Source organism: Chroicocephalus ridibundus, chromosome Z (assembly GCF_963924245.1).
Source record: "Chroicocephalus ridibundus chromosome Z, bChrRid1.1, whole genome shotgun sequence".
In the NCBI taxonomy this organism is placed as follows: Eukaryota; Metazoa; Chordata; class Aves; order Charadriiformes; family Laridae; genus Chroicocephalus; species Chroicocephalus ridibundus.
In genome coordinates, this window is record NC_086316.1 from 5,570,066 (window position 1) to 5,596,034 (window position 25,969).

Sequence of the window (25,969 nt, forward strand, 5' to 3'; positions counted from 1 at the left end):
ACCTTAATTTTATGCTTTGATCATCATAAATCCACCATGGGCCTCAAATAAATGAATACTAGCACTGTTTTGAAAAGACAAATCTAAATCCACTTACTACACTCTGCCTCCGAGATGGAAGAGTGATTTTTGTTGAATTTGTTCCATATGCAGTTGTGTGCCACCTCTCGACACCTGCTCAGTACTCCAGTTTGCACATTTAAAGTATCTCATGATCTCTTTTACCTAAAGGTTTTCAATTCATTATTTGATACCTCACTCTACAACATCCCTCTACGTCTTCTCTCAGAATCAGCCTTCTCAATGTAAGGGATGTATTCCTTGTTCTGTTCAGAGGGTCTACAGTTTGGGGTGGCTTGGGGTTTTTAACGTCTCTGTTATAGCTAGCTATACTTAAAATCATACTTACTTTCTGACTTTTGGTTGCTATCCAGATTACTGTCTGTAACTTACCCTTCTAGTTATGGTCTCTGTCATTGGCAGAAATTTTACTATTGATAGTTCTTCTGTTTCCATTAATGCTGATTTTTAACAAGTAGAAATGTAACACTGGGGAAGTGACTGGCTTCCTCAGAGCTTCAAAGACTTGCTCAGTGTCAGCTCTTCAGGGTTACACTGAGATGAGTCAAGCAGTCATCTTTTAATGTACTTATTGTATGTTATGTTGACTGTGTCAGTGTTAGAACCCTAAACAAGTTGCTATACATCTCATACAGCAGAATATACACTCCAGCAAACGTCCACATTTATACTATTCTAGCTCTCTCTAACCTACTCTATCAGCTAGAATTAATGAGTTCCCTATTCCTATTAATACAAACTTTATGTTTTATGAAAATATATTTCATTTAGTAAGTTTGAACACTACCTTTGACAAGGATGCCCAGTTTTTGTGCTGTGCTCTGTTTTGGGTTTTTTTTTCAGAAAACTGCCAATCAGCATTTTCACACTGCATGCAATTTTATGTATCATGTTGTTCTATTCATGTACTACTTAAGGAGATCTTTCATACTCTTCACACACGTTCTAGAACCTCCTCCCCACTTCAGTTTTGTCCTTTTAGTACCACTACTATACTAAATTCACTAAATATGCACGTTCAGCTTGGCGAAGAGAAAGCTGAGCGGTGACCTCATCACAGTCTACACCTTCATCAAGGGGTCCAGCAGAGCAGGAGGTGCTGATCTCCTCTCCTGGGTGACCAGCAATAGGACATGAGGAAATGGAATGAAGCTGCATCAGGGGAAGTTCAAGCTGGACATCAGGAAAAGGTTCTTTCCTGAGAGGGTGGTCAGCCCCTGGAACAGGCTCCCCAGGGAAGTGGTCACAGCACCAAACCTGTCAGGGTTCAAGGAGCATCTGGACAACACTCTTAGTTGTACGGTTTAGGTAGTCCTGTGCGGAGCAGGGAGTTGGACTCGATCATCCTTATGGGTCCCTTCCAACTTGAGATACTCTATGATACTATGAACCACATCTGCATTATTTTAAAAAAAATAAAAAAATATAGAAGTAAACATAACTCACTTTTTTTCAGAAGATAACCTTTTTTGACAATATTTTTATAAAAAGCATCCTTTGTTTTCCGACGAATTGTATTGTAGATTTCTTTTCCATCCACTGTATCATTAAGTACTTGTTCTTGGTGCTGGTAAACATATAAGAAAAACATATTTTAAGCTAAGAAATCACCAGTAAAAAATTGCATACTATGAAGCTGCAACCAGGATCATCTCACTGAATGCTACCAATTCACTACTATTGTTCTCTCCTGCATTTTAATAAAGCAATATCATTTTTCGTACAACACCCTTGCTAGAAATGTAATAAAACTACTTCCACATTTCCATAATCATTACAGAAGTTTTCAGTACAGACCAACTTCTACAAAGTAACATTGTGTCTTTTTCATATTAAATAAAAAGCAGCATCTTTCACCGTGATTCCTGTTAAATGTATGCAAGTCTTTAAAGATTAATCTAGCTTCTAACAGTCTTCTAACAAAGCTTTTGGGACTGAGTAATGATGGATAAACTCTGAAGCAACAGGAAAAGCGCAGATCACAATTAAAAGCAACTCACTCAAAGTTTCACAGTCCCTCATTAATCTCATTAGAACTCACACATGTCCTAATTAAGTAGAACTCAAGACAAGAGAAGAAAGTAGAAACAGAAAGCAGGAAAAGCATAAATTCACACAGAAAACTGTGTGAAGGATCTCGAATTGCAAGTAACAAATGACAATGGCCAAAAGCCAAGCCAAGTTTGACCTTACCAAGTAAGCTGATCAGCAAAAGTTCTTTAGTCGAAAGAAAACATGAAAAGCAAGACTGTAAAGTGGTACGAACAGAATTGAGATGAAAAGTGACATATGAACTTGTGCATAATAAACATTCTACTTTTCTTCCTGCCCCTATATCTACAAGAATTATGATTTTGAACAACATGACAAAAGCAAGATGAAAAATACTTCGGTATTTTACTACCAGGAATCACCGGACCTACAGTGGAAGCAACATCCAGATGTTTACAAGCTCAAGATAATCTCCACAACCACACAAGAAAGGTGCACAAAAGAACAGATCTAGTGACAAATATTTTTAAGTAAATTTCACAGTAGACACAGGAAGTCAATCAGACTGACCCTAAAAATATGCAAGACTTGGATTCCCGCCCCCCCGCCTAAAAACCATAAAATGTAGTAGTATGTGGGAGGGAGATAACACGTAGCTGAACATAAATTGTAACACTGACCACTAAATTTTTAAACAAAGTCACAAATATCTCTGAATAGGTTAAAAGAATCTGAATTAGCCTCACACAGAAAATTATTAAATGCAGAGATTATTAATACAGGAACTGTAAGGTGCACATGCAAAAAGCTAAAATGAAGACAACTACTGCCATGATTCAAGAGGGACGATGGAGCATGAGGGAAGTTCAAGGAGCAGTCTCAGGATTCGTGTTTGCGTTTTGTTCGAGCCGCATTACCGAGCAGAAGTTAACAGCAGCAAACAACTGGGAAGCACTGATGACACAACACAATTAGCAGTATAGGAAAGGTTGGAATAACAAGGTGTGAGTCTACTAGTACAACATAAAAGTTACACCTGCTGGCACTTACCACTAGAAAACAAAATGAGAAACTTGAACAGCTGAGTTGCTCACAGGAGGAGTGAGCTATGATATAACATGGCTATGAACACGTACTGGGTCTGGCAGGGACGGAGTTAACTTCTGTCACTGCAGCCCCCACGGCACTGTGTTTTGGTTTTGTGACTAAAACAGTGTCGGTAACACACCAGTGTTTTGTCTCTTGCTGATCAGTGCTCCCACAACCTCAAGACTTTCTTCATTTCACACTCTGCCCCCCTCCTCAGCTGGGGTGGGCAAGATGCTGGGAGCAGACACAGCCCGGACAGCTGATCAAAGGGACATTCCCTGCCACATAAAATCATGATCAGCAATAAAACTCGGGGGGGGGGGGGGGTGTCTCCGGCTCAGAGACCAGCCGGGCACCAGTCTGTTTGCAGGAGGTGGTGAGTGACTGCCTTTGCATCATACCCCCCACTCCTTCCTTTACTTATTAAACTGTATTTACCTCAAAACAGGAGTGTTTTTGCTTTTGCCCTCATCCTGCAGGAGGGGGAGCGAGCAAGCAAAGGTGGGGGTCCTTAGGTGCTCACCAGGATCAACCCACCACAGAAAGTAACACCTATTCTAGGATATTTCTGTTAAGTATTTTCCAGAGAGAAAGGGAATTACCCATGACATGGTACTCTAAACTGTTCTGGTCACCACATTCAAGACAGGCAAGCTTGAACCAAAATTGGTGGCAGCAGGGCAACTATGAGAACATTACAAAAGGACAGATCAGCTTTGGTATGCTCAGCTTAGTGAGCTAAGGCAGAACACAAGAAATGTTCTCACATTAATATGACAAATCTCACAGAGGCGCATGAATTGACCATAACTCTATTTAGGAAGGAAATTAAGGGCAAATTTCTAACCATTGAAACAGGAAAGTTAGGGAACAGAGAGGGAACAAAATATACATGTGTACTTTATAACTAGCTATAAGCTTATGAAAAGCTAGATGATGATGATGTGTGCTTATTACTGGTGGCATTTTAGGATGAACTTCTACTATGGGGCAAGAGCGCTCCAGAACAAGCCCTGCAATAATCCCTGAAGCTTTTCTGTGCAAACAGGTTTGCTCTGGCAGAAGAAAAACGCCAGGCACAGAAGACAGGAGGGCAGCAGCCTGGTTCCCCCTAACACGGGACTAAGGCACAGCATGGTTGAACCAAGGGCCAGAGGCAGGGGCACACAGCAGAGGAGGAACACCTCAGAGCACAGACAGAGCTTACCGTATTTTCTGTTGACTACAAGCCAACCTTTGGTAAGTGAATGCATTTGAGGATAAAACAAAAGAAACACACGAGCTGAAAAAATCAGAATTGGAGAGGACGCTGTTTAACTACCACTGGTATCTCTGCTGTGATTCAGTTCATAAATTGATTTGATGATGATTAGGTCTATGTCTTCAACAACAAACGCTCAGAGACAAAATCTTACCTGCATTGGAACGGGATCTTTAAGGTAATATCCTTCAACAATCTGTTCTTTTCTATAGTGCTCAATGATGTCAGCAATACTGTTCCAATAAGAAAAAGAGGATTCAAATGTTAAGCAGGTTAGAGAATTTGCTTTTCCATACAACCACAGAAAACTTTTTCACAAAGTTTTAATAAAATCAAGCGTTAAACATCATAATCTCATTTGCAGCAATGAGAATTTACTAACGTATTGAAGTCAAGAAAGTTCACAAAACTGTATTCAGAATGTATTAATTCTAAACTCTGCAAAATATTTTAATTAGTTGCTTAAAATGCCAATCGAGGACACTGCTTTTTCCACATTCAAGTAGCAGATGTGCATTACCAGCTCTCCAACCAGGCTGAAAATTGCTATTTCATTGGCAATAAGTTTCAAAGTCCTAGAGTAACTAGGGAAGGGGAATGGGAGACAGCACAGTGCAGAGCAATTTCCTTCTAGGAAGACAGGAATAGAAAACAGAAAAGGTTTGTATCAGAGCTTATACAGATAGTACTTGGGAATCACTGAGCTATACCATTACATTAAATACTCAATCACTAGCACTCCTCCACAGGGAAGCATTCATTCTAATCACCAGATTCAGATCACATTTGCGTTTGGAAGGCTTAGGAGCGAAGTAGTGACAGATACAAGCTGAAATTCAAGGTGCTGGAGTTGCTGTAACTTATTTTTTTGCGGTTACTGAAATTCACACTGTAATAAAGAATAGGAACATGAACATAAAGTAGAAATGAATCATTTGTACACAAAAGATCAACCTAAAAAAAAGAACTAAATAGTTAAGTAGAAAATAAAAATATACTGCATGTGTCTTCTCACTTTATGCATGCTTAGCAGTGTGTGCAGAGATAATCAACAAGGCACATAGCAATGAAATCTTCAACCTGTTACAACGGGATGCAGTTGCGTCCAACACAGGAACAGTATCTGATACTGTAAAACTAATCTCAAAAACATTTAAATAAAGCTATAGCAAGACATCTTGGTTCACTTTTCTCTCTCTCATTCTAAAGCTATGAACTACTGCACACTTAATACAGTAATTAATCTTGCCACAAATACGTCTGTTTCTCAAGTATGTAGAATGACATGAATTTCTCATTCAGTATTACTGAAATCAAATAATTTATTTCAATTTTTAATGAGATGCAATCTGGATATGCCACTTTCTGCATAAAAATTTAAACTTTGACACACTACAGAAAAGAATGACTCAGTCATTATATTTTTGCATGTCGAATAGTTACTGTCAACATCTTGTAATAAGTAAAACAGCATTATATAATTTTTTTTCACCCATCAAATCAAGAATACCTTGCCTGTCAATGCCTCCTCTCCTTCCTTAGTTAAAAATGCCAGCTGGAGTTCCTCAATAGAAGGAGCAGGCGCCTGATTTCTTCCAATTGTGTGAAGCAGGCTGAAGAATACACTCAGTTGTATCTGAAAACTCCTTTCCTAGTTAGAGTACCGTACAGAACGGGACTCCACGCCTTGATGGAGAGACTAAGGGCTTGGCTCTGCAGCCCTCTCCTCCCTCAAGTGAAGGTGATTCAGATGGCCACCTTTATATTGCCTTACGACTACGACAGCTCAAATGCCTGAACAAACCAAACACTGCAAACACAGAGATAGCAGGTATCTCCAGACAAGTACACTACAGAATGTGAATCCGCAAGTGATCAGCATTATCTAACATGTAAAAAGCCAAGCATGAAATCAGACGGACAACAAAACTTATCTAGAGGACAGGAAAATGAATCACAAAGCCTTCTTCAATGTCTGACAGCAACAACAATCCTACTTACACAAAACTCATCAAGTACAAATAAACATAGATTTGGAGGGAAAAAAAAACAAAACCACCAAAAAAGTTAAACTTGGTTTGATATACAGAAATAAAGATGGATCTCAATACTACAGTACAGTTACTTCAGTAATTGTAAAGTGCTCAGCATTAGGCTTGTTAGGTTCCCCAGGTTACAGCTACTTGGATGATTTTAACAGTATCTCACCATCATGAGCAGTGTAATTTAATACTTGGAGTGAACTGAGAGTTATTCAGAACTAAGCACCACCATCCCATACACTGTGAAATTATGAAGACAAAGAATTAATGCTAAAGCAGCATTGTTCAGCCTATGACAATACAGATTAATCTACCAGTTGAAACATAATTATCTTCCAATTGTCTAACTTTGCAAGTTGTGCTGTCTTTCAAATTTGAGATAACTCGAAAGCTTGTTCACTCTACAAATCATTGGTCCAATGTTTCTTATCTTTTTGTTTGACTTAGAATCACTAGAAACAAAGAACAACACCTAATTTTACAGGTTTTTTGGAATGCTACCTGTTGAATTTCGGAAAGAAGGCAGACAGAAGAAAAGGACAGGAGAAATGGCCTGGTATGGTTTTCCTACCACATGTTCAAAAATCAGAATTGAAACAGGAATAAATGCCATCTTACGTAAAAGCCACTGTGAAACACACATGGAAGTTATTCACAGAACGGGTGAAGGCAGAAAGCAGTTCTGGAGACCACCTAGGCCAGGCCCCCAGCTCCAGGCAGGGTCAGTGACGGCAGGTTGCTCCAGCCCTTGTTCAGTCCCATCCTGAGCACCTCCAAGGAAGGAGACTCCACACCTTTCTGGGTAACTTGTTCTAGTGTTCGATTCACCTTTGTAGTAAAAGCCGTACACCACTAATTGCACATCTTTGGATTGCGACCTCATGACACAGTTACTAAAATCACAACCGTACACAGTCTGCCTGGCATGGAGTTTATTTTCTTCCTAGCAGCCCGCGTGGTGCCGCATTTTAGATATGTGGCCGACGAAATGCTGATAGCACACCGGTGTTTTGGCTACTGCTGAGCCATCCTCGCAGCGTTGAGCCTTGCCTTTTTCCCTGGCCTGCTCCCCAGCACCCACCCCACAAGTAGGACAGGGGTGGGCAGGGATCTGGGAGCGGACACAGCGGGACAGCTGGCCTGAGCCAGCCAAAGGGACGTTCCCTGCCAGATAGTGTCACGCTCAGCAGTAAACGCTCAAGAAAAGGAAGAGGAAGGGGGGGGACGTTAAAACACCTGTGGAGGGGTGATGCTGGTCGGCAGACCAACATTCTGCAGTGCTTGCTCATGCCCTGCCCTCAGGACAGGGGAGAAAACAGGAAAAGCAAATCCGCCAGAACTCGTGGGTCAAGATAAAGACAGTTTAATAAGTGAAGGGAGGGGGCAGGATGCCAGTGATGTGAAAGCAATCGCTCACCACCTCTCACAAGCAGACTGATGCTCACACAGTCTGAGCAACACCCACCTTGGAAGACGAAACATCCCCTCCAGTTTTTACTGCTGAGTATATCTCTTTGGATCTCTGGAAAACAGAGAAAGTCTCAACACTGAGCAAACACTGCTCAGCAGGAGCCAAAACACTGGTGTTATCAACACTGTTTTAGTCACAAATCAGAATCATGGCGCTATACTGGCTGCTGTACAGAAAATTATCTTCACCCCAATGAGACTCAGTACAACCACCAAGAAACGGCTTTGCTAATTTTTCCATGAAAATGTAGAAAGATGACTAATGGAGTAATCTGTTATCCACGGAATAAACAGAAAAATCCATAAAAGTTAAACGCTTTCCTAAAGTCTATGGGAAAATACTCCTTTGTTACACAGTCAACATAAATCCCGCAATAGGTATGCAATATAGGTGCTATATACTGGGACCTTCACGTGGACAGCTGAAAGACTGCAGGCTGGCTGTTCTGCAGAGACGATACCAGAGAACGAAATAGTGAAAGCAGATCTCCCTATAACAGACTGCAAACACAGCCCGTCGGTCATGCTCATCAACAGACATTTTAAGCAATTTACATACAGAGTGGTGCAAGCACATACAAAAGGAACAGGCTGGTGGAAAAAAATAAGTCTTCCTGCGCAGCACGGACTACGAGGTTCCTGAGATGTACCCAGGACCTCTTTCCCTGTGATCACCTGCAGTAGCTCCTTCTGGAATACAAGCAGACACACTCTTCCTTATACAGGTTATCGTGGTTCCAGTCCCACACCTGGATAATCAAAATATCTACGTAATAAAACAAACTTCTTTCACTTTGTGTTTCCTTACTATTCTTTCTCTTCTTACTTTTGTATGGAAAATCTTGGTCTATAAATTATTGAGACTATAACTGTAATCGATACTCTGCAGGCAAAGAGCAGATTGCTTTCATTTTATCTCTTACCCCAATTACAATCACAAAAACTTTAAGAGACTATTAAAAATAGTCTTCTATGAAGGACCATTTTGTAAAGACCTAGTCTAATACTAGTACCAGATTTCAAAGGAGATACCTTGAGAGCATTTACTGAAACAGCTTAATATAAAAAAAGCTTAATGGAAACTGTTGAACAGATGCATTAAAACAAGAAGCAGCACTCCAAGGTGAAAACTTCAGATTTAAGATGACAAACACTACATTCTTAGATAATCCGCAGAGACAGAACTCTCTGCACCAAGAAATGCTTATAAATACTTTCATTATCTTGCACAAATTCATGCTTTGTATATCTCTGTTCTGGATTCAGTGCCTTGTTTATTGTTTTTCAGACACTTTCCATTATTCCACACAACAAAAACGCACTAGCCTTCACATGTTTAAAGATTTCTTTCTTACAGTGTCCCCATTAAATAAACTAATACAAGAATTAAAAAGCCCACAAGGTTATTCCCTCTCTCCTGTTTCTTATTTCTTGCCCTCTGCAGTATATCTTACATTACCGAATTTGGGCAGTTACCTTCATCATTTTGCAGCATTTTTATCTTGCATTGCATACTTGAACCTCCAGGAAGTTTGACAATTTGAAGCACATACTAAAGTTGGAATGAATGTGAGCCTAGGAATATACTAGTAATTCTCCAAAACACGCAACAAAAATTAAGCTTTTTAAAGCTACTCATATTTTCTTTCACGCTGAGGAAGTTCTCTTCAAAGTAGGTACTAAAATATTAAAAAAAAGTTTGAAAGCATTTTGTCATAACTTAGTGCTGCTTAACTTCACAATCTTTTTTTCCATTCAAAGAATCTTTTTCAGATAAATCTAATTTATATACACGCTTCAGGTGAATCCAGCACTGTATTCTAAAGTAATTTAAAGGAATAACTTAACACAGTAATTTTCTGAAGGTAATACCATTTAATGCTGCAAAACCATTTGAGACTAATAAGAGTTCAACTAATTGAGATGAATAACAGTTCCGCTAATTTGCTAGTTTGTTTGACATCACCTACAGTGGGGGCTCCAAGCCTCTCATCCTCCTTGTAAGCCACTTAACTAGAGAATGGGCAAAAGAGCATTTACCTTCACGAAAGGCTGACACAGCAGCTAGCCTGGTTTTCAATGAGGATGTCTGGAGGCCAGACTGATTAATGTAGAAGGTATTCAAGCAGCCTGGGTGTGGGATATGCATAGGTTCATAAGGTTCCCATGGTTTAGCCTCACACCATTGTCCGTTTGAAGTCATATGAAAAAGTCCACTGAACTTCTTAGTTAGGAGACCTCGACATTTTGTCAGCCACACCAGCTGCTGGATCTCTAACCACTCAGAAGCCAAGCTGGAAGTGAGAGAAATTCTGTATTGGGATGAAGAATGCCCTGGTTCTAGGTGAGCAAGTCTGGAAAAGTGCTGAGTTTATGAGGCAGGCAACCGCCTCTGTTAAAAAGGAGGAGGCAAGTTTTCATTATTGAGAAGTCTTCCATCTACGACAACTCTAAAGACAACATTATCAAGCTGCACTGATAGCTTCTCCCACAAAACTTAATTAATTCTTGTTATTTCTTTTTCTTCTTGTACAAATTACTATTTTCTTGTACCAACGGGAAAACAAACACATCTCAAGTTTGCTCACTCTAAAGGAAGTGATCTGTACTTCTGACCCAAGTATTACACACATATTACAATGGAATTTAATTGCTTTTTCCAATAATGAAGGTGTTTTTTCCCTGTTCCTGTAAATATCCATTTGTATTATTCGAAAATCCTATCGAGTGTCTCAGATCAGATTAACATTTTCCCTTTTCAAATAGACAAGAATACAAATAGTAGCTTCCAAGACAACACAGCATTGTCTCAATTACAGATCCACATGTGATCCATACGATCCACAAGCTTTTGGAAGAGAAAGAAGTGTGTGAAGAAACTGGTTTGCAGAAGAAAGACAACACTTCAAAAGAAAGAAGCTACGCTTAGCCTTCTGTAAGGTTTAAGAACTGTCTCAGTTACAAGTAACTACTAAGAAAGTTAAGTAAAATGGTTAGCATACTATTAAGAAAACTACAGTCTTATAGCAGTAAATAATTAACAGGAGCAAGTTACAAAAATTCTTTACACAAATATAAAATGTGCACAATTCCTTTTACCATTAAAACTTACCTATTATAGTATCTGCCTCCCATCATAAACTGATTGTTTGATGTTGGGCATATTTTAAAACGCTGGATATTTTCACTGGTCCGAAAATAAAGTGAATAATCACCAGGTGTATTATCTGAAGGCCTCACAAGAAAACTGCACACCTGACCAACTGAAAAGATACCATAAAAGTGTTAATTTTCTCAGTGTTAGATTTGAGCCCTTATCAAATCTTTCAAATTCTTAGCAAGAATTGCACACTTGAAGAAATGCAAAGTCTATAAAGTAAGTTCCAATAGTGACCTCAGACTAGAAGAACTAGTTCTAAACTGCCAAAATTAATGCAAAATGGTTTAGCCGTAGCTGGCAACCTAGCTACATCTTCTTTACAAGAGCTTACAAAAAAGAGTTTGACAGCATGTTTTCAAAAATTGAGTATTAGAACAGAAATTGTTTAAATGTGCTATTTAAAATATGGGTCAGAAATCTTGATGCTTTCATTTAAAGAAGTATTTGCTCGATGAAAAGGCTAAAAAAGTATGTAATACATTTTCCTTTAGGTATATAAAAGCCTATTCTCCACAGCATTTTGATGAAGACATCAATAAATGAAATAATTTATTACACATTTATTAACTGTACTTCAGAACATACTCAATACTCATAGCCACAACAGTTCTCTTCCAATGTAGTATTCTACCGAGGTAACAACCACAGGGGCTGGTCAGACTAAGACGCTCATATATGTTCACACATAAAAAGAAGTTTTGCCACAGTTTAATACAAATAGGATCACTTTGTGCCATTTCACTACCACTGTATTTCAATCAGAAATACAAGTACCTGTCATCAGCAAATTGTAAGCCTCTTGTTTGGAGATCTTCCCATGGAACCATCTTAACAAAGATGAAGAGAAAAATTAGAAAGCAAGACTACCAGCTCTCTTTTTTGGCTGTGGTGACATCCAAGGCTCTGGCACCTATGAATTGATCTTTATTTAAAAAGACCTAATACATATAGATGAGATAATCAATGATTATGCTACTTAATGATTCTGTTCTAACAACAGCATGAAAAAACTAACATGAACTGGTATATAAATAATTTCAGTAAAAATGTCCAGCACTTGGAGTTGATGTTCAAATCCAACTCCCACTAGAGATGAAAATGAATTGTCTAAACAGTAGGTAATTTGACAGGCATTATTTGAATCATCATTTGAATCATCAGTCTCATAGAGCAATTTACTTGAATCAAGAAACCCAAAGCTCATGCAAGGAGGTTAAACACTGTACAGAAAAACAGAATTTTGCCAGAAACTGTGGAAATAAAACCTAGCTTTGTTAGACTACTGAATACAAACTGCTTTGATCTCACAGTTAGTACCTTCCCAGAGTACCAGTGTCAGAGCAGTGTCCTAAAGAAGTTCAGCAGCCTCCCTCCAGTCTCAGCCCGATACTTAGAACTGCACAGAACAGCTTGACATGCTACAACTTAATAGCTTATCTTCTGTCCTTTAATGAAAATCTAAAAACATGGCTTTTTTATGTATCAAAAAAGAGCCCCCGTTCTAATTTTCTTTCTATACTACCTTTAGAGAATAATTTCTGGCTACCGGAACGTTCGAAGGAATCGCTGTCTCCCCAGGATTCCTCTGAGTGGCACAAATAACTGTAGACGGGCAGTATCAAAGCTCCATGCATCTGCTACAAACTACTTTGCAAATAAATAAATAAATAAATAAAAACCCCGGCATTTGAAGGCCTTCTCTACGGCCGAATTGACTAGCAGAACACTAGCAAGCAGTAAATAAACAACAAATACACCAGCGATTTTCTTTCTCCCGTTAAGGTAACAAGAAATGCCTCTTTCTGCCATCAGCTTCTTGCAAACTGGGCAACAGAGAAAAAGCAGCAGGTGCAAATATGGCAAGCAGATGGAGGACAGGTGAAATAATCAAGCCACTAGAAATTTTCTGGAACTTTCTTATGCCACTCGTCACTACTACTGAAAATAATCTATCAACAGCCTGACATATCAATACATTGTTGATTCTAAATTGTAGTCAATCTAAAAAAAAAAAAAAAAAGAAATCTAAGTATTTAAGCAAATAGAAGAAATCTTACGAGCCCTCCGGCTTTCTCTTTGAAATTTAACAGAGACAAGCTGTAAGTATCACACTATCATGTTTCTAATGGTACTTTGCTCTCTCTCTGAAAAAAGGTTACCTCTGAGGCAAACACTATGTTCAAGAAATACTCCATTGTGCATATTTTGGCTGAAAGTGATCATACAGGGACTCATCTAAGATTTTAACACTGCAAAACCCATTAGCAATAGGTATACTTATTACAGGACTCTTTCATGTTAATTATCATGCAATTTCAGCAGCTAGTATAGAAAAAAGTCTTGAGATGAAAAATTAAGTATCTTTGGTTCACCTTCCCAAAAGTTGGGAAATATCATAGCTGACGCTTAGAAACAGTTATGATTGCTTTTAATAACAAAACAAAAATCCTTACATTTTGCCTTCATGTGGATCTTCTTCTCTTCCCTAATAAGAAAATTAACATATTAAGTGCATGTCAACAATACAGCTCAGTTTTTTTTAAAAAAAAAAAAAACTTCATAGTTTAAGACTTTCTGTAGCATTAAGTCTAAGACATTCTTGAACCAACAGGCTCATTGCAGTTCCATGAAAAGAATTTTCCTCTTCAATCACTAAGTGGAAATTCAGCCAAAATATGTTATTTCAGAGGATTGCTCCTGTCATGTTTTCAAGTCCTTCTTTAAAGGTGGTGACTTTTTTAAATCTCAGCTTTCCTAAGGTTAACTTAATCACTGATACATCAGTCTGCAGTTCAATAATCTAGTGCTGCCACGTCAATTTAGCCATTCACATCCTGCCACAGACCTGTGAGAAGCATCTGCAGGTAACACTGCTATTAGCAAAACACACGTACTATGCAGGAAAATATTATCAAAGACGTTTGATAATATTTGACTCCAAAGCAATGGTGAGCTTGTTAAAAAAAAAAAATAATAATTTTTTTTTCTTTTTTTTTTTCCCCTTCTGAAGTATGTTAAACCTTCTGTTCCCCTACAGTAACTGAATTATCTGCAGGTCACCTGGCTAGCTTCTTGAGCCCACACAAGCCTTTCTAGGTATAATTAACTCATCAATAGATTTTTAACCCACACTTCAACCTTAAAAAAAGATAAAGACCTACCACAATGTGAAATTACATTCTGTACAGTTTGTGAACGTTTCATGGCAAATAAAAAAACGAATATGCAATTAATTGAGTACCAGATTCTTTACCAGGACAGTGAAGTTTAGGAAACTGCCTAGTAAACATACAGTATCATTCATTAGTACTTCTCGTTGGACAACACGCAAATGAGCACTTTTTTGATACTGAATTATGCTTAGAAGTTTGTTACACTATTTTAAAACAAGCAGCTCCAATTACTATGTTTAGAAAAGTACATAACTAGAAAACAGGAAATTAAATGTCACTAGTTTTGGTTTATTTCAATATTGTTTTACCAAAAAATCTCATTAATTTAAGAAATTTGAATATAAAAATGACTTACCACTTCTTCTACGAGGTCTTCTACAATAAGACCTTGCTCATCTGTCCGTAGGTTTGTAACCCACATCCAGCCATCTTCCAATTCATTATGGACAATAAACATGTCTCCTTTAAGGAAACTGAAGAGGGTTACAGCAAGATTTAGATCAGAGATACAATCATAATATAAAGTTTAATGAACACAATGAAATCTTGAGTATAATTTCTGCAAAATATTTGAGAAAACCTGTTCATGAAAAATGCATGAACTGATGCTCCAAGCACATCACGTGTATTCTTCCTCACCGTTAAGTGGCTACTATATATGAGTATTTATAGTGCTGACTTATGTTTACTATCTAATACATACTACAGTTCTGTCAACATCAAAGCGTGCTGAGGATGTATAAAACAAAAGTAACACCGCAGAAATAATAAAAGTTAGTAATTTTGTTCTTTTGTCAAGAGAGATCAAATACTAAACAAAAATAAAATAACCAGAGATACCCTTAATAGTCTATTAGAAAATAACATTCCTTTTATCAAAAATTAATCTTGTACAACAAAAGCCTGTGGAATATCTCTTCTTTATGTTCTCACATATGAAGACAAGTGCTACAAAGACAGTACAGAACAGTTAGAGAAGCCATGCAATTAGCTACAAGAAAAGCATAAATAAGAAACAGTAACATGTCTAAGGGAGTTTCATTTCTGGAAGGTTAGCGTAAATTACTCCTTAAGTGTTATCCCAAACTCAGGTCATATGAAAACCTTTCACTGTAGCACAGTGAGACTTCTCAGTCAAGTTTGATGATGCATCAGGGTTCAGAAAATAGCAATAAAGTATTGAAACTCATTAACTACTATCTCAGTCGAAAATTACATAGCAAATTTCTATGGCATTTCTCTCATCTGAAGTAGGCTAACAGAAAAGGCATTAACTCAAGCACAAAGAAACAGCAAGAATTAAAGAGCAAAAAATAACAAAGGACTACTGTAAACGCAGAGTAAATTCAGCTGCTAATGAACCCGAATCCTAAGAATGGCTGACAGACAGAAAGAACATCCCCTGCGTAACTATACATTAAGTAACTGCATGGAACGCAGGCTGAAGTTAACCCTGCAATACTTCAAACTTTAGAAGTATTAACTATGATATTAAAATTTAAGGTCAAGATTCTCTGAAATGCATGAAGGCTTTCAAGAGCATATTCCTTTGACCTAGAACAAACTGAGAACTTTGGTCCCAGCTAAGCCACGAACAGAACCCTTTCAGCCATGTGGATCTCAAAACCCAAGCACAGAACACTGTATTTTAGCTGAATCCTAAGTGAGGGAGAAAAGGTATAGTTTTCTACAATTTTTGTTATGATAGCAAAGTAATAAAATGCTTTTTCCTCTGAAGTTGGTAGGTGCAATAAGGCACTTAATGGACTCAAAGCCATCATTTTATTCTTACACATAGTAGGTAGCCTTACTTGCAATATGCAATTAGAGAGTCCCTTCCCTGTCTTACCCCCTTCTCATCTGCTGATACACAGATACATAATCTCAAAGACAAATATCCTCACCGCATTCTTTAAAGAGGTCAGACAGGACTGGACTGTGAACCTTGGGATAAATTTCCACATACCTTTCTCTATAGCTTAGGCTAGTACTTCCAAACCTAAGCCAATTCCCAACTGGCGCGTTAAAACAACTTACGAAACCAAGACTGTTTCGTTAGAGAGATTAGAAATCACTACAGATCTCTTTCAAATCCTCCTACCTTTCCATCTGAAAAAATAATAATTCTGACATCTCAAGAAAGCAGCATCAATTCCAAGTAACCAGCACATGCTCTTCTATTGGATATGGGACTGTTAGGGTTTTTTTCCTTTCCACATAGCACCTCATGAAAATGCAAGAAAGGTGGGGACAATCCCTAAGAAATTACTGAGGTACCAACATTGGAAAGGAAGCGAGTAACAGTTAACAGAAAAGTTTGTGAATATGAGATAGGCCTGCAATTCCGCAATTTTTTTAAGATTTTAAAATTATGGGAGATTACACATTTTAAAGTATCATTTGTTCAATACAGACTCTTTCCAGAAGGAGAGAGGTATGAGAAGGGAATGGAGAATCATTCTTGCTCCATTTTATGAATAGAGAAGTGAAGAGAACTTAGAAAAAATGGTCACCAGGTTTCTAAGCACAGGTAAGAAAATGAATACTAGAACATTAAAGACAAAACTTTTTCAGCATTACTCCTTTTTTCTTACTTCAAAGAAGGCATTAAATACTCTGCTCTTCCACTTATGAGTAGTCAATGCTCACATTCTCTTTCTAGTGGTCAGAAATGGTTTGGCTTGAACTATTTATCTGCTATTAGCTATGTGGCAGTTCAGGAAGAGTGCCTAGCTCATTTCTTTCACACACTCACATGAGGCATTTCTGCACAGAATTATTTTATACACAAATTTACCCTCTTGGAGAAAACCGTAGAGCTTTACAAAGCATACTTCAAAGCTATAACATTACTAATTTTACTTCTATAAATCTAATTTCCCTTGTAACTTCCCTTACAATTAATACAAACAAACATACCAAGAATAAAAAGTCTTGTTGCTATATCCAACATAAACAGCGAAGCATCATCCTTTAACCTAACTGTTTTAAGATATAACTGGACAGTATTTTCCTATGAACACATACTTAAATCATTCATAAATACTCTTGAGAATTTCACAACTACTCCTATTATTAAAACATACCTTATTTCATCAGTTTCTGGCACTTTGGTGTAAGGTAGAATTGCTCGAACTCTCCTTCTGTCCTCCACAGGCTACAATTTAAGAGAAGAGAGCAAACAATACTTTTTCCCTCTTTCTAGTGTAGAATCCTTCTCCCCAGAATTAGGCTATTTGGAAGCAAAGGACTGGTAACAGCCACTTATATCCCCCTTGCCAGTTTTAAATTTTCAAAGCTCAAAACCACCGAGAGACAGAAAAGCATAATTCACAGAGCTAGCTATGAGAGCTCTTATTTTGTTTTTCTTCTAGCAGGACAGATAATGTATGTTTATCATCTTCAAAATTAACTACCAGTGCGATAATTCTCATAGAAGTATACTTTTAAATTTTCTTCCATTTAGAGTGTAAATTTCTAGAAGTTCAACATTCAGAAACATCTTTACTGAAGTTTTGGGTTTTGTTGGGGTTTTTTTGTTTGGGTTGTGGGGTTTTTTTTGGGGGGAGGGGGCATTACGCAGTTGGGTTTTTTTCATTTTAATTACTTATATTGTTTTAAGGATGGGCATGTGAAAGAAGCACCATTTTCAGAATCCTTTGTTATTTCCAGGATGCATATATTGAAACCACTGTTAAAGACAAAAATATCACAACTCCGTAGAGGTTACAGTACAATGGTGCTCTTTACTAGGCAAGAACGGCACGTTTTCTTCTTCGTCTCTGTTTACTTACAATGCTATTACTACATTTGGAGATAACTGCAATGCCTGATGCAGCTTTCTCACTACAAACTTTCATTAAATAGCTGCTTTTTTAAAAAAATCATTACTTTGTATCAGTAAGAATGCATTTTTATGTTCCTTATACTTCAAAGTATGCTGAGCATACACAGAACTACAGAAAGTTTTCTACAGTGTTTTTTTCCAAAAAAAAAAAAAAAAATGTATGGCAATTAAAGTTACTAACATTTAAGTAAACAACACTTAAAAATTTTACTACTTGCCTCTGGAGGTGCTACCGGAAATAAGAGCTTTTCCCCTTTCAGCAAACAGGACACATGACTGTAATAACCGATTAGGTCCGAAAGTGAAGCAAAACGACGTCCACCAATGTAATAGTCTCCGCACATGGCAATAATCCTGTTAATATTAAAAGAAAAAAAAAAAAGTTTGACTTAAGACAACTTTTTGCTACCAATTTTTTTAACTTTTAAGAAAAAGGAAATTGTGATAGTTTAATTTTTAAACCAGTGTCTATGTTCAGCAAAATGCAGTATTACAAGGTTTCTATAAACATCAAGTAAATCTTAGGTAATTAATATTTCATCAAAAATTGTGTATGTATATAGCCTGATACACCAGTATTTTAAGGCTAAATGAAGTGCTGATTCACAAAAAAAAAAAAAGCCAGTACATTTGTTGGAACTAATGAAATTAAACAGAAAAATGTAATTGTTAGTGTCATGGAAGACTGAAAAAATGCACTAGTAGACAACAGCATTATTACTTGTATAATGCAGGACATAAATTTATATAAGCCTGTCATAAAAGGTTTAACAAAGTATCAAAATATTTTAACAACAAATAACTGCACTTGATTATAAAATGCAGAAGACATATACCTTCAAAAACCAGTCACTTTCTTACAGTTAGTTTAGCATCCGTAATAAAAATTGAGAGATTACTTTGGAATGATCAAAGTATCTCTTTATACTCAATTTCAAAATTTGCTAACTAATGGCAAATGCTTACAAAACCATTTCAGTAGTTTAACACAACAAAGGATTCTTACAAAACTGTTCATTTTATTCTTTAAGGGTTGTGTTTTTCTGAAAGTACAGAGATCCATTGCTGCATCAAAAATGGGAATTACCATGTCTGTTCACATTGCTAGTCAATACAAATTCTAGAAGCAGTCAGGAATTATTTATTTAGATAAAAGAGTTAACAGCATTTAAAATATCCCCGTTACACTTAAGTGTCATTTGGAAAAGTGAAAAAGGACTTAAAATCTACAAGCTCGTGTTAATTGTCTCTCCCGTTTCCAGAAGAGAGAGAAATGATCCTAAGATTATTTCAAAATAAATTACAGTACCAAGAATAAACATACTTGAATCTTCTTAGTGTTCTACTTCATGTTTGACCTCTTCACAAAGCTTGTGAAGAAATCAAAAGCAAAAGGGGGGGGAAAAACCCCCAAACACTTGATTACGAATCAACTTATCCTTCATCCCAAATAAGTACGCTATTTAATGGTCTCCTCCATTTTTACTCTTCCTCAGCAGGTCAATATTCCAATACATTGCTGCCCAAAAATTTTGCTTCTCAGTTCAGTTATCTGAACTAAATAATTTCTCCCAAACAGGGATGTAACATGTATACAAAGATGAATCTTCAGAGATGAAATCTAAAGTTTTTACGCATATAGCAACTGCAAGGGAAGTCAGAAAATAATATAACTTTAAGGACATAGGCTAGATCTTTTTGAGATATTTTCTGTAAGATTCCTTGGTAAATTATTCAATAGAAACTAGGTTCAAAATGAAATTTACTGTTTCAGATTATTATTTCATCAAGCTTAAATGAAAACTTTCTTCTGAACACTGAGCTAGCAGACACAGAAAGACTTCTGTAATCACAGAAAATTCTGAAGGACAAGATTAAAAGATAAATATTTTCCTTCAAAATATTTTGCATCACTCTGACTCACCAAAAAAGAGTAACACTTCAGTGAAAAAAGAGCGTTTTGACAGATTCAGATGCTATAAATTAATCATATGCTGCATAAGCATTTATGTCGGTATGCAACTTTCATGAGGTGCTGAAAGAATTAAAAGAGTTTAAGAAACTTTCATCTAAAATGTTGGGATTTCAGTTGCACAGAAATCTGAGAAAGGTTTAACGTGAAAAATAACATTTTCAGGAAACAAAATATGAGGGACATTTTTTAGCAATGGAAGTTTCACCCGTTCCTGATAGGCTGCAATTGGGAAAGAACAAGCTTTGGCGGAAATGGAACTTCTACCCTGTGGGACGTAGGGGATCCATCCCTAGATTTGCCTGAAATCACTTTAAGGCTGCCATTCTTGAGATTGACACTATTCTTGAGCGTAACACTTGCTTATTTAATACCAAACAAAACCACACACTTGGCAGTCAACGAATGGAACTGCAAACCCGTCCAATCTCTGAAGAACAGTATTAACTAACAAATTAATTCCCCTTGGATATTTATCTTTGTGTGTTTTACGGATCTCAGAATGAAAGATTCTTTAAGGTTTGAAAATATCATTAAGGACCCTTTCCTTAGGGAATTGGAAATCATTAGACTGTTTTCTACCTGGGATGCCAGAAACACTTTGATGGTGGGCATGAACCAATAGACAATGGCCTGATACCGGCTTCAAAAGGAGAAGTTATTAAAAATAATCCAGGACTAAAACAGCACTAGAAAGCAAGTATTAGCATAGTTTACTTTTCTGCCACTGCTTCACAGTAACCAGTTCCCAAACGAGTACCAGTATAGCTGAGAAGCTGAAATTGATAGCTCAGATGGCAAGATGTGAACAAGAGATACTATTTATGTGCTATATTGTCTGCACTTAAGAGAATTATGCCTTCATGTCAATGGCAGGGCAGGACTTCTGAAGCATACTTTGTCACACAGCAGATGCAACCAGAAACTCCCAACATTTGCAAACCATGCACATAGTGCTCAAATGTTGGTATTCTGGTTAATTCCCACTTTCAGAAGTTGAAAAATTTGCTTTGAACTTGTTTGCTGTTATCAAGACGACTGATAAAGATTTCTTTTACTTGTGGAGAAACATTTGCTTTGCTATTTTGTAAAGATGAACATTACACTGCGGCACTTCACTTGCTGACTAACCTTTCAGCTGTTCTCAGAATCCATCTCATTTACACTTAAGAATAAATGAATTTACTAATCTACACAGTTTGGCCATGGTAAAATAATCCTAGTTACAACTTTGGATGAAGAGATACTTGTATTTAGAACAATTAATTCTAACACATACTAAAAACTGTTTCTAGTAAACCTTCGGATTATTAAATGTGTGGTCTCTTTGTTTCTTCTTGTTTTTTGGGTTTTTGGGGGTGGTTCCCTCAAAATTAAGGAAGCAACCACATGTGAGAGCACTTTATGTATGTCCTGTGACCTACCATGGCTACTACAGAACAGAGCCAAAACAATCTCCTTCACTGACTACTGAAACCTGCATGTTGCTTTAAGTCTATTCACAACCACTTTAGACAAGTTTGTCTATCTAGGTATCGTTGGTTTCCTTGCATTTTTGTTCTTTAGCCTATAAAGCAATTTTTAAGCAGCATATTTTAAAACAATTAAACACAAGTTAAAAGCTGTACCATGGAGGAATTAAGAGTCAAAAATATTCAATTACAATACAATGATTGTTTTCTGTTTGTAGTGTATTGTGCTCTAAAACAAAAAATAACCATATTACAGTATTTTGAAATAAAACATTTAATTCTCACCTAAAATGATTGACATTTGTTTTACTAAGGAATGAAAGCACAAATGAACCTGGTCTCCGATCACTTTCTCGAATAAGGTAACTTCCAGGTTTTCCCGCTTGTCGAAGACGTTCTTCTGCAATTGTTCTGTCAAGTTTTCCATGATACCACCTGAAAAAAGAGTAACAATGGGTGTCCTTAGAACTTGAGTTTTGTGTTTATTCTCACAGAATAGACCTATGAAATTAACAAAAGCTTTCAGTCAAAACTGTTGTAACTAACTCCAAACCTATGTTTCAAAGTTATCACCTCTTCCCATGTTCAACCTCCCAGTTTACTTATTTCCAATGAACAAAATTTTTAAAGATAGTATAGTTTTTCAGATAACCTACATCTCCCAACAAACCATACCAAGAGGTGGAGGCTCTATCCATATCATTACCTTTTCTCTCCTCCCTAATTTGCTTATTTTAAATAAACAGAACCAGGATGTGACTGATCTGACTTGGAAGACTGCTGCATTTTAAGCCTACCCAGGCTTCAGTTCAGGCGGGATTTTCCAAAAGCATAAATTGAGAAGCGAATTGTAAGAACCTGTTTCTCTGCTGCAGCAAAGCCTGCGCTGAGTTGGAGCAACAGCAGTCACCAGACACCCAGCCCCAAAACAGTCGTTCCTAATCACAACGCATACCCGATCAATTAAAAGCAGGTGCAGATGCGTAGCAAATCACAGGCTGCAAAATATGACCAAGGAACACTTCAGTCTAAAGTAAAGGTTAAGACTGTTACTATCAAGCATTCATTTGCCTTACCTCAGTTTATTTACATAGCTTTTGTCAGAACACTCCTCCTACTCCAAATGATCAACTACTAGTTCGTTTTTGTTTTTTTTTTTAAAAAAAAAAAAAAAAAGAGTGGCAAAGGAGAGCACCATTCAAATATAAAGCCAAGCATTGTTCTCATCACCTTCACAAAGCCACGGCATGTTCTGGAGCTACATACTGTAATAATTTATTAGCTCTGCCTCCATCAACTAACTATGCTTAGTTCAACCTTTAATTTCTACACTCAAGAAAACATCAGCTTCCATACAGGCACTGTTTGAGACAATTTAAGTCATTTACCACTTCAGTCCACTTGCCTTTTTAATTCTAACAGTTCAAATATGTCCTGCAAGAGCCACAAAAATGCATTTTGGAAGAGATATGTAAATGACCTTTTGAACTAATACATGCAAGAATACCAAAAAATTGCACAAATTACAGTTAAAAAAAAAAGAGCAGCTGGGCTGTTGATAAAATCTGACCAGAAGCATTTTTTTTCCCGACAAAATAGAAGTAAAAGTTTTGAGAGCTTTTATCAGAATGAAAATCAGATAGACCAAACCGGTAAGCGTCACGTATACCAGCAGAAGCGGCACCAGCGCAGACACTGTTACCCTGGCAAAGCTGCGTGCCTGCTAGCGTAGCTCTCCTTTGCTTCTCCTCCTCACCCGCATCAAAACAAGCTAAACCAGAAAAAGTACTGCTGTGCCCGCGCTGCTGCCGGCCGAGGTCGGTTAGCGAGATCCTCTCTCATCCCATCCCAGCGCCACGCAGCCTCCCAGACAGAAACCTGTCGCTCAAAGACGGTCTGCGGGGGGTCACTTTAGGAAATGAAACAAAACCATCTATTTTGAAGTACCTGGAATGAAATATTCTGCTTCGTGCACAGCGTGGATGAAACCCAAGTTTGTTCATTCCCAGCACGTCACAATTAACTGGGCTTTGCGGACTTTCACCAAGTAAGAAACTACCCAGAGACACAAGAAACTTTCCTGATCAAGAAATTCTTTGAAACCAGCATTCCATGAAGCCTATTTTAAACTAACAATAGGTTCACTAAGCTTTTATTTGTTCCTATTTATCACTCACTTGAGAAAAATAATCTTAACTCTACTTAGAGACACATTGCCTTACAATGCCAAAGGCACGCTTTTCAAATGGGGAAGGTGTGAGTGTTAATAAGACTGCAAATTACTAATAAAAAATATACTAGGAAAATAAAAAGGCAGGATTACTTGGAAACAAAACATTCAACTTTTCTGTAAGGGACCAGGATTTCTTACGACCATAGCACAAATGTGGGTGTTCAATTTTAAGACCAGAAACTTTGAACAAAGAGGACACCCTCCTTGCCGATGACAGCTATATATATATAGATATAGATATATATGTGTGTATATATATACACACACACACATTGGTATATCCCACATATTGGAGATCACGTCCTGTAACACTGAATGGGCTATATATATATTCTCTCCCAGTTTTATATCAAGCCTAATAGCAGACATTTTTACCTGGTAAAGTAGAAGCAGGGTTAAAAATTATTTACTCCACCATTTCAGAAAAGGTTTTCCAAAAAAAAAAAAAAACAAAAAAAAACCATGTAGTCAACTTCTGAGTGCAATTAAATGCAGTGCCACTGAGTACATATTTGAAATATTAACAGCTCCTAGAAAATACACTGTTTTACAGCTTGCTATGTATTAGTGTAATGTACAAACTACTCTATACCACTAGCAACAGAAATAGGTATTAACACTGAACTTAACTACCGACTGATATAAAGATACAAATGGCAGTAAAACAGTCAATATTGAGCAATGAGGAAACAGCTCAAGTAATATCCTCAGGAAGCCTCTGTAGATAGCACACATCTTCAAAAAACAGGATACACACTTAAGTACCAGCTTTTAAGATACCATTAGAATATGCAAAATGCTTGTCAAGAAATAACTGCATTTTTCCAGAGAGCAGTTTCATCACTAGACAAAACCACATTATTCAAGCAATACACAGTGTAAGCGTTGAAAGACTTCATTTTTAGAAATGCATCTTGTATTTCATCCAGCTATCACCTGTTTTCAATATTGTATGAAGATGCACTCAGCAACTCTGCATCATTATCTTCAAGTAGTTTGATAGCAAATTGTAGACTATTTTACAAAATTGCAGTACTCAATCTTATTTAAGAATATCAAGTGCTCAATTAAGGAGTGGCATTATCTTTTTTTAATGCTTCTGTTAAAAGGTTGTAGGATTTTTTTCTTTTGCTTTCAAATACATCTATAGATCAATTTTTCTGTGAATATTAGCTACTGTACCGAGCACAAATTCATACCAATGAAAAATGTTAAGATGATTTATGCTGTATAATCAGTTAGAAAGGAAGATCCGCCCAATACTCAGTGGTACCCAAAGAAGGTACAACAGAAACAACTGAACTACAGAACCTGCCCTACTCGTTGTAATTTCATAAGAGAAAAAAGAGTGCAGACCACTCTAAAGGATAGGACCAGGCTATCGCAAATTCTCAAATAAAATAAATCCTAGATCCTCTGGCTTTAACCCCCAGTCAGGTATCTCAAAAAAGCTTTAGTTCAGTGTTTCTGCAAAAATATATCAAGAAAACTACCTTTCCATCTTCGGAGGCTCTGCGCCATTTTGAGTTTTATAGGTCAAGATCAGCAACTTTTTAACAGCTTCAAGTTTAATGCACTCAAAGTTAGAAGCAACACTTAACCAAATATCTTGATTTGCCTCCTATACAGCTATTGAACAGATGTAAAAGGGGAATCCTACCTACAGTGCACTACGAGTCTCATGAGGTTTGGATAGGAGGGTATCAAATAAAAAACCCGCCTAGCTGTTCGTAAATATAATGCTGTCCCTGTGGCTGTGTTTTATCAAATGCATGCGCTCAAAACCGTAACTCACTACAACTTACATGTGCATCCTCCATCACTGCCAAAGACAAGATCCCTATCATTTCTAGTCAGTCACCTCTGCTTACTTGCCGGGTCCTACGTAGAAACACTTCTGTATTTCTATAACTTTGCAAATTTTTCAATGCTGACAATCCACTATTTTCACAGTGTTTTAAACAAACATAATTAAATGACATTCCAAATCACAGCTAGTGCCCTGACAATACAATAGCTATTAGGAGATGCATTAAAAGAGAAAACACAAGTAGCCTTGCAACAGAATGTTATGGAGTGATTCACTGATAAATTGTCTTACCAACTATAGATCTCAATTTAAGTGGTTGTTTCCATGACAACCCCGTTAACTGCTGTTACAAACTTGTAAACTTGAT

At 37.2% G+C, this 25,969-nt stretch overlaps 1 protein-coding gene across 3 annotated transcripts in view; it reads right to left on the reverse strand.

The window, feature by feature from the left end:
• Positions 1-25,969, reverse strand: part of RASA1 (RAS p21 protein activator 1) — a 61,887-nt gene that overhangs the window by 22,815 nt on the left and 13,103 nt on the right. For all 3 annotated transcript variants that reach the window (XR_010069152.1, XM_063320884.1, XM_063320883.1), the window contains exons 2-10: positions 21,845-21,994; positions 18,334-18,469; positions 17,355-17,425; positions 14,624-14,741; positions 13,549-13,580; positions 11,870-11,922; positions 11,048-11,198; positions 4,578-4,656; positions 1,528-1,648 (exon numbers count right to left, since the gene is read on the reverse strand). Coding sequence is in view for 2 of the 3 variants with exons in the window: in XM_063320884.1 (XP_063176954.1) it covers positions 1,528-1,648; positions 4,578-4,656; positions 11,048-11,198; positions 11,870-11,922; positions 13,549-13,580; positions 14,624-14,741; positions 17,355-17,425; positions 18,334-18,469; positions 21,845-21,994 (911 nt within the window). In the remaining variant the exon portion in view is untranslated. The remainder of the gene's footprint in view (positions 1-1,527; positions 1,649-4,577; positions 4,657-11,047; positions 11,199-11,869; positions 11,923-13,548; positions 13,581-14,623; positions 14,742-17,354; positions 17,426-18,333; positions 18,470-21,844; positions 21,995-25,969) is intronic.